This window comes from Castanea sativa, chromosome 7 (assembly GCF_040712315.1).
Source record: "Castanea sativa cultivar Marrone di Chiusa Pesio chromosome 7, ASM4071231v1".
In the NCBI taxonomy this organism is placed as follows: domain Eukaryota; kingdom Viridiplantae; phylum Streptophyta; class Magnoliopsida; order Fagales; family Fagaceae; genus Castanea; species Castanea sativa.
The window spans coordinates 8,442,925-8,452,618 of NC_134019.1; the positions used below are offsets into that span (position 1 = coordinate 8,442,925).

General features: G+C 37.4%; 1 protein-coding gene across 1 annotated transcript; it reads right to left on the reverse strand.

Moving 5' to 3' along the window:
- Positions 1–282: 282 nt before the first annotated feature.
- LOC142642967 (auxin response factor 19-like) lies at positions 283–9,267 on the reverse strand. The gene is made up of 14 exons (XM_075817440.1): positions 8,694–9,267; positions 8,283–8,398; positions 6,889–6,987; positions 6,737–6,793; positions 6,425–6,580; positions 6,267–6,351; positions 6,041–6,131; positions 5,774–5,938; positions 5,489–5,611; positions 5,061–5,136; positions 4,825–4,963; positions 2,632–4,466; positions 2,348–2,535; positions 283–920 (listed from the first exon to the last, which is right to left on the reverse strand). Exons 1-14 carry the CDS (start codon positions 8,755–8,757, stop codon positions 785–787), a joined length of 3,330 nt encoding a protein of 1,109 aa, XP_075673555.1. The 5' UTR covers positions 8,758–9,267; the 3' UTR covers positions 283–784.
- Positions 9,268–9,694: the final 427 nt, after the last annotated feature.

The window sequence follows — 9,694 nt, forward strand, 5'->3', positions numbered from 1 at the left end:
ATGACCTGAAATTTAACAAGGGAATCCACTAAGGCTCTATATGATTATATCCCAGACCTTTGTATTACTGCCTGCACGCTGTAGGAAATTCAGTAATCCACCATGGTCATTTTAGCTTTTTTTGCTCTTTTGAAGCTTTAATTGATTATGGTGTAAACTCTTTTTGGGATTGTCATTGTTTCTTTCTGACATGATTACTTACAAAAATACAAGGACCGTTATATAGAAGACCAACGTTGGTTTGGAACTTGCACAGCAGAACCACATTTTCACACTACCAAATTTTATATAAAGCAATTTCATTGAAGGATTGAGGAAATCTACAAATTTATACACTCGAAACTAGGCCTTACAATCTCATGCTTTCTCTTTTTACAGTGCCCGAGTGGCAGAATTTCAAATACTAATATCTTTAGGCAAACTAATTTAGTGCTAATCTTACAAAAGCAGCATATGGATGAGCACATTGGCTTTTTTACTAGTCTGGATATTCACCCTCGTAGAACAAAACTCGGACCAATAATAGTATTCTGCCAGGAGAGAAAACTTCCCTTTTTTTACCTGTTTCCCAGCCCTTTGTCATGCTTTCTGAACCGTGCCAAAATTTTAGAAGAGAGCCACTCAAACTGGTGAAGGCTCACTTCTTTAATGGGCACCAGTGACTGGGAAATCCAGTTGTGGCAGGCAATTACTACATGCCATATTGAAAGCTATGATGAGATTACTATGAACTTTATAAGCTCCCAACCTGGAAGAAGAATCGTTAGCTTTTAGGTAGACTACATTAAACATTTCCCCCATCTGAGCTGCTGCAGGCTTGGTTTGGAGGGACGCCACTTCCAAAATCTCCATCCAAGCTCATTTGCTGGACTTCTTGCGGAGAGAGGATCTTGATGCAGCGAACACAGTTCACAAACTCCCTGAAATACACAATATATAAAAAAATTTAAGAGATACAGACTAACAATGTTGACAAATTTGGAGATTTACAGGTCCAGTTTACAGATCTAGGAGATAACTTAATGCACATTCAATCATATGTTGACAAATTTGGAGATTTACAAGTCCGACTAAAATATTTAGGAGCTAGCTTAATGCACATTCAACGACGTGATAAATTTTGACAAGGCTCCTATACTTCTGATTTTAGATGTTCCATTTCATAAGTGGATTTCCTTAGATCAATGAAACTGAGCACCATCTCTAGTTACTTAAAATACGACCAACAAATTATTTCCTGCCGTGAAAACAATGCCAACATTGAAACAAGTACCAGATTATGCCAAGATCATTTCCACAAACAGAATGTGGAAACAAACAAGCAAAGACGAAAAGTTGTGTTCTCCCGAACACAAAGGAGATTTAGCACAACTATCCATCAGCAATTTCCCATCTCAGGAAACAGCATTAGATAAAAATGAATGAATGAAATCAACAGAAATCGGATGCTAGATTAGAAGGGATCCATGGTCAGTAGCAATGGGTATGGAAAAGCAACACAAAAAGTACAGAAAAATGAAACTAGGTCTTTAATCTTCTAAAAGACCTGTTGCCTTCCATAAAAAAGAGGCTGATTAATTAAAAATCTGAAATAATAGGAGTACTAGGGGTGGCCACCCTTAGCTTGTAAAGTATATGAACTATAAAGTTTACTTCCCATTCTTCTGGGGTAATTATTAAAATGTAAAATACCAACCCACCTGATGTGGTGTGGTCCTGGTGGACACCAAAAGTTCTATATTTATGATGATTGATTTTATTGGACCTGACTGATCATGATTGATGTTGATGGATGATGAGACTATTAGGATTTAATTTTCTTTTATTTTGCATTTAATGTAATAGACTATAAGTTATTTCCTTTCCTTGGTAGGTTAGAAATTTATTTCCCTTATATGATGTAATTAGGGAGTCTATTTAAAGGCCATAATCTGCAGTATTGTAAGCAATTGACTATAAAGTTATGAAGTTTGGGTTGGACTTTGGAGTTAGTTTTTTCCCAGTGCTTGGTGCTGATTCTAAGCAAACCCAGGTGTTGATTCCTAGGTTCCTATCATGCTTGGGCTAACTCCAAGGAGCCCTAGGTGCCGATGCCTAGGTTCTATAAATTTTCCTATTTTATCTGCTTGATGCCGACGTGAAGCAAACCCCAGGTGTTGAACTTAAGATCCTACCCCTTTATTTTGTACTTGCTTTGTTTTCCAAATCTATTCATCCTGCATCATGATGTACAGCCCAAAAGATGTAAAACAATTTTGAACTGCTTGTCAACAGGAAAAAATCATAGACAATTGTCTGTGCATGCACAAAAGATGAACTCCTCTAATTAGAAAAGGAATGAACTTACTCCCAAGGGTCATCTCCCACTAGGAGAACATCACTTTCATGATCTACATAGACAAGTTTCCAACCTTCTCTTTGTCTATCTTCCAACTGTCCTATGCTGAACATTCGAGCCAGACCTTGTTTAAGCTCATCATAACCTGAATATCGCGAGATATCAATGGATCTCCCCACGGCTCCACGTTTGTGAACCTTCACAATAGCATTGGCCAAGTTAAAATCCTAGGCAAATATGAAAAATGACAACATATCACCAGTTGCAAAAAAGTTTTATTTAAAGCATCAAACCTTGGTATATGTCCTCATTCGCTGAAACTGTGGTGGTGGGGGCCAAGAACCTCTGTTCAAGAAGTTGCTATCATTTATTGTGGAATCAATTGAGTTAAATGTCATATCGGGAACTCCAAAAGACGGGGAAACCATTGAGGATGAAAGTTCCTGTTGAGCATCTTTTGAGTTTTCATAGTTTGTAATCATGCCTACTGTAGAGAAATTATTGTGGATATCCTTCCCTAACCCTGTCATGCCCTTTGCTAACAAAGGATCAGGATTCATGGGAATCCCTAGCTGACTGTCAATGTTATTCCCATAGGGAGCACCATTCCTATGATCTGCCTGAACTTCCCCATCCTGACTGGTGTCTCTGAATAACAATGATTGTGGATTGAAGGACACTGGGTTGTTATTCTGCTGTAAATGGACATCATTCTGTGAAAGGCAAACTGAAGTTGTTGAAGATGATGTGTCCAAGTAATCTGTCTGGGCAGCTGCACCATTCAGGTATGTTTGTGGAGCAAAAAATCCTTGATTTTGATTCTTAGAGATGTTCAATGAAGGCTTCACATCAGACTTTTGCTGCAAATCTTTAACCAAGTTAGCATTAGATGAAATGGTTTCCAAGGCACTTGGACACAAGATTGTGGCAGCAGAATGAGCCATGTCCTCCCCCATAGCTGTACTTCGATGGGGCATCCCATTCATCACTGGCTGAACCACATTGGGGCAGTTGTTTGTGGAAGGTGAAGTGGAACAAGATGGAAGATCATCGGTAATTGCAGACTGCCCAGCCCCAGCAGTTCCTGTTACTATGCTGCTACCAGCTGTAGATAGCTGATTAGTTGTTGGGGGTAGGGGAAGTCCCATGTGACCAGATATTTCAGACAGAACACCAGATTGCTGATGTTGAAGCTTTGGCTGCTGTGGTGGATGAGAGAACCGAATATTTGTGTGGCTGTTATTCCTTGTCATCTGATGTGGGATTGACTGAGGGAGCGATGTTGAGGTTGCTTGAGGAACCTCTAGCATTTGGGTGGATGTCAGAGGCCTAGAGAAGTTCTGCGACATATCTAACAGCTGCCTCTGTGGATCTTGGAGCTGTGTAAATTGAGCAGGCTGTTGCAGAGATGACTGCTGTGCTAGAAGTGATTGCTGCTGCTGCTGCTGCTGTTGAAGCTTCTGAAATAGTTGAATTTCAGACATTTGCAACTGTTGGTTTACTTGGTCAGGCAGCTGCTGTTGAATAAGGTTTTGCTGCTGATTCTGACCCATACTTTGTTGTTGATGTTGCTGCTGTTGCAGGTTCTGATTAACACTTCTGTGAGGCTGATGGTTTTGAATAGATGGCTGCTGCTGAAGGATATTATTAGTTTGGACTAGTGACTGAGGCTGCAGCATTTGGGCCTGAACTTGACTTGAAGGTAGAGTTTGATTTACCACATTTTGCCTAGATTGTTGAGTAATATCACCTAACTGTTGCTGTGATTGAATAACTGATCCTAATGGATTCAATGTGGACGGTAGCTTTGGGAGATGGTCAGGCTGTTGTGCTTGCTGAGGTAGCCTCTGGCAATTGAACTGCATGTTGTTTGTCTGAGGTATTTGTGGTGCAGACAAGCCTAATTGACGGGAAAGATCTGTGCCAGAAAGATTTTGCAAAACAGATCCAGACATGGAATGCATGTAATTTGGCTGTACCGTGTTAGCCAGGGAAGGGTTTTGCTGCATGTTCATCCACTGGACTAAACTTAAACCATGCAGAGCCTGAGGATCTTTCATGCAGATATCATCACCAATCCAAGGCATTGTCCTCCTGAATAAATTGTCTAAATCCGACGATTCATCATCTGCAAAAGTAATACCAAGGTCAGTCAACTTTCCTCTCACTACAACAGATAGCAGTGTCCTTTTCTTTTCTGTTTTAGCCATTGATTAATTTTTCAAAGGTACAAGCCTATGTCAGAAAAAGAATGCGAAGCCTCCTGAAGATTTCAATTATCAGCTTGAGGCATTTCTCACAATACAAGATTCAACAGACCACATAGATACCTTCAAAGGTCCAAGTCCTAACACAATTTAAGGTTGCCATCCAATCAAGGAACTAGCTTTTGAAATCATGAATGACAATTGACAACAAAATAATAGACTTCAAATTTTAAATCAAGGTGCTAACAATATTTAAGTTTGGTGCAGCACATTTTGTACCTGGCATTCCTGGTTGCCTTGGACGCTTTGATCTGAAGTATGGAGGGGGGCAGATAAAAAATGGAGCAGTCACCGGTTCAATTTCCCAGATTGACACCCGGTTACGCCTTTCCCCAGCTGTCGACTCATCCCAACCAACCTGTTCAAGGATTTGTGAGTGATTACAGGGAATAATCTACAATATTGATAATGTAAATACAATGATTAGAAAAGCATAAACATGCTAGAATTTCTACCTGCAAATTACGCCACTGTGAGTTTGTCCATCTAACAGGATCAAGATCACTGATACCTGTAATTGTACCCATATACCTGCAGAAGAAATGCTTATTGTCTTTAAGACCAACATCCTTCCAGTTCAAGTAAAATTCCAAACCAAATTTCTTCAAATCCAAGAATGCCATTTGGCTTTTCATTTTTCAATAAACTTGACCAACTATTCGAGATCAAGGTTAGAGTTGAATATGATATAATGAACCTACAGATCCAAGTGCCAAACTCTCTATCTTGTGTAATTTGAAATAAACAGAAATTTATCTTATTTTCCTACATCAAGCCCTCATCAGTATTCAACACTAGCAACATTAAGTATAATCCTCCAATAACACAGATGCCATGCCATTGTCAACATCTAGAGTAACAATAAAGACTCAAATACAACTACCTTCTTGTTCCTGACTCTTCTGTTTCAAACATCATTCGAAAGCGCATGCCAAGTGATATTTGGTTGCTATAGACAGCCTTGTAGTACTTGGCTAATGGGATTACAAACTCCGATGGACTTGCCCTGCATAATCAAAGAATATTTCAGTTCAGTTCAATTTCTCAGAGTGTAGAAAATTAATCCAGGTGACATAACTAAGGGGACGCACTCAAAACCTAATTAAAAAATTATAAGAAGCACTTATCAGGGAAAAAAAGTACAGTAAAGAAAATGAAAGACATTAACCTGGGATTATAAAACACAGTGAAGGGGCTATTGTTTGCTGCAGCATGAGCTGCTGCTGCAAGAATCCCTATATGCATACTATCACTTGACAATACTGATGATGATAGGTTGGTGGGTTGCCTGTTAGCCCGTCTAATGCCCAATAGAAGCTGCTGCTTTTCGTCCCTGCTCCCAAGCATTATACATCATATCATTGATTGAAGGGTATTTGTTAAAATCAGAAATTTAAAAGAAAAAATCCCAAGAATCGCAATTCATCACCATTACCTAATGAATAAAACAGAGTCACCAGCAAAAAGCCTCTTTCCACTAACAAATAGGCTCCATCCAGTCGTAAGCAAATGACGTTTTGGTTGTCCTGGGGTAAAGGGAAACCAGGAGTTGGAAGCAGATGTTTAGAAATGGAATGACAGAGAAAACACGATGATTATAGGTAAAGACACTGTTAAGGGTTCAACTGCTAAGCTTTCAAATGCTTGCAAAGAAAACATACCACGATAGATATGGCGGAAGGTCCATACATTATCATGCAAATCCCTGGCAATAAGTTCTTGAGCAGGTGGTTGCATGGAGAAATCCTAGACAAAAACAGGAGCAAGATTAAAATTCTAAACTATGCAGTAAACCTTTAGAATAAAGGGAAATGCTTACAAGAGATGGGAAAATTTTCTCTGCTGCACGGCGTGGCACGGAGAACCCTCCATGAGTGCTTGTATCACTTGCAGTCAATGTTTTACAGAAAAACTCTGGTTGGGGTTTATTCGTCTTGAGTGCAAGATCAGATCTCAACAATGAATCCTTGTCAAACTGCATACAAAACTTGACAGATTCAGATTAAGTTTGCAACATGGACATACTTTCTCTTTAGCTTAGCAAAAATCTTATGCTATCATATATTTTAAAGGCATCTACACAGTTTTGATACAGAATAAAGACACTAGTCCATTAGAGTCAAGTCCTTACAGAAGGAACCGGCAGAAGTGTCATCTGAGCATAAACTTCATCTGTTTCTGGATCCGCCTAATCATTCACACATGAAGAAATTGACAAACTTAAGAATGATATCAATCTGCTAGAAAGCTAAAAGTTAAAAAGCCACATAAAACCTGCCATACATGCAGAGTGACATTGTGAAGGAGACATAGTAGCTTTGAGGGAAGATTTGGGTAGTTTGGGATTTGTCCATCCACGTCCTTCTTCATAGAAGCTGCCACCTGAAACCAGTATGTCAATCTCAAGTCAGGACATAGACTAAGTGTTCATCTCATTTTGCTTTTTACTGACTTGCTTAATGCGGGTAAAAGTACAATTGTATCTAGAAAAATTGATGCTTTAAATATCCATACATAAGTAAATAAGCTAATAAGCAATTCCAAACTCGCTTAAAAAAACAGAGAGAAGATATCTTTAAGAAAGCACCAAGTTCTTTTTATGATACAAACATATAAGAAATAGCATGCATAAAGATCAAAAAAATTCATGCCAAGGAAGTTTAAGGGTTATTTGACCTTAAACTTTGATGAAATAAACAGCAGTGTATAAGTTGCATAAAATTTTTTTAAAATTAATAATATAGTAAATACATAATAGTTCGGACCAAAAAAATAAATGAAAAAATGTAAAAAAAAATAAAAATAAAAATAAAAAATTATACTCATGCCTATAACACACCAACGTAATGTCAAAGGCTCAAAGTATGGTACTTAAATTGAAAGTATCACATAATATACCATCAAAAAATAGACATTATCTCACTCTAAAGGAAAAATGATATTTACCTACCCAAAAATACCCACTTAAGCAAAATCCCTTAAGACAAATATTTCACCAAACCACTTATTAGGTGAAACTAAACACCAGCACAAATAAGAAGGTTTTTATTTTATTTTATTTTATTTATAAAAATACTAATTAAAGGAAATGGAAAGAAAAAAAATCCAAAATATTTGCTAAAAATATGCTACAAAGCCAACCTCCATGCCCAATAAAGAAAAGAGAAACAAGAAAATGGAATTAACACAGGATTTAGGTATAAAATGGACAAAATCTTCTTTCTAACACATTACATGAAAGTTCAATTGGTAAGAACTATGAGTAATTATTACCCAGTCATCTCTAATAGTGGATCCCACAAATTAAATTCACTAACAACTTAGGTTCAAAAATCTAGATCAACACAATTTTCTTTCTAACACATAGTAATTATTCAGTACTCTTTAAGTACACTTTAATTTAGTAGACCCCATAAATTAAATTTACCGTGAGATTTCACTATCCTATGCAAGTTCCTAATAATTTTTTCTAGCTAAACATTAATAATTTATTCAGTCACATGACTTATTTAAATAACATGCACATAAATAGTCAATTTTTAAGTTTTTAGTGTAATAGAGAGCTAGAGATTATCATTGGCTTTAATTTTTTTTTTTTTAATATATATATATATAGAGATTTGGATAAGAATAGAAATTAGCATTGATTAAAGCATTTAAGAGCAGAAATAGCAAACCTGTTCACTGTGGCCTTGAGGGAAGTAGACGACGTGGGTCCCAGCCGGCGGCAGGTTCACCAGCGGCCCTGCGCATGCCTGCCATAGCTCTGGGTTTATGCTCTTCTTCTCTCCTCCTGCGCCACGTGTCACCCTCCCATTCGTCAGTACCCACCCAACAAAATTAAAATTCCAAAAAAAAAAAAAAAAACAAAAACAAAACTTGCACTTATCATTTATTAATTAATTCTCTCTATTACTAGCTTCCCGTTTGTTTCTCGAGAAAATCAAAAATGAGAAGAAGAAAAAAAATTTAGCTTAGAGATAGTCCGTACAAAAACAAACTAAATACTATCTGATCCAAGGTCCACCGATTCTTTCAATGCTAGAGAAAGAGAGAGAGAGAGAGAGAGAGAGAGAGAGAGAGATGACCTTCGCAGGAATTGGATGCTGAAGTGGCGGAGGCAGCTCCGGCACCATTCGCCGGCGTCTTCATTGTCTTTCTCCGCCAAACTATTTCCCTTCTCTCTTCCTTTTTTTGGTTTTCAAGAAATGATCGGAAAAAAAATATTATCAACGATTCATTTCATAAAAGCTGAAATCAAAAAGCTCAGCTGAAATCAAAAAAGCATCAGATCAGCTCTATCCAAAACCAAAAGCAGAAACCGGTTTCTTCTATTTTTCTACTACGGCGAAAATGGAGGGCAATAGGTCGCCGGAAAAAGGAGAGCCGACAAGTTCAGGCAAAAAAGGAAATAAAAAAATAAATATATATTTTTTTAGAGAGAGGAGAGAGAAAGAGGAGGTGGGTGGTGTATGTTGAGTTTTACAGTCACAGAGACCAAAATGCTGAAGTTTTGCCCCCAGTTTTCCCCTACAATCTCCAGACAAGTCCTTTTTTGCTTGCTTTCTTTTCTTTTTACTTTTCTCCTCTTCCTCTGCTTCTCTTCTTCTCTCTCTCTCTCTCTTCTCTTCTCTTTTCCCAATGCGATGCCCCTTTTTCTTCACTCTCTATCTCTCTCTCTCTCTCTCTAAAAAAACACTTCCACTTTTTAATTCTCTCTCTATCTGTTCCTTTTCTTTTTTTTTTAATGTCTCTCTTTCTCTCTCTCTCTCTCTCTCCTTGGTAATGGCACTGACAATTACATAATACAACTACTACACTACACACACACGCCTCTCTCTCTCTCTCTCTCTCTCTCTCTCTCTCTCTTCGCTCTTTACGAAGTTGACCCCTTTGAGTTAACCAGTTAAATACTTCGCTTTTACTCTACTTATATTTTAATGGTGAAATTGGTTTTGTGTCTTTTTGGTTATTTTGTAGTTTTTTTTTATATATATAGTATTTATTACAATGTATAAAAAAAATTTAATTTTTATGTTAAATTTGTAATGTAAAAAATTTAAAACAAACTTATTGTTCAAAAAAAATT

Excerpts from the sequence above, each read along its gene's own strand:
- LOC142642967 (XM_075817440.1), bottom strand. The coding sequence starts at position 8,757 with ATGAAGACGCCGGCGAATGGTGCCGGAGCTGCCTCCGCCACTTCAGCA. Across the intron at positions 8,399-8,693 it reads AGCATCCAATTCCTGCGAAG|GAGGAGAGAAGAAGAGCATA; the intron begins GTCATCTCTCTC and ends CACGTGGCGCAG. Across the intron at positions 5,612-5,773 it reads ACTGTGTTTTATAATCCCAG|GGCAAGTCCATCGGAGTTTG; the intron begins GTTAATGTCTTT and ends TTGATTATGCAG.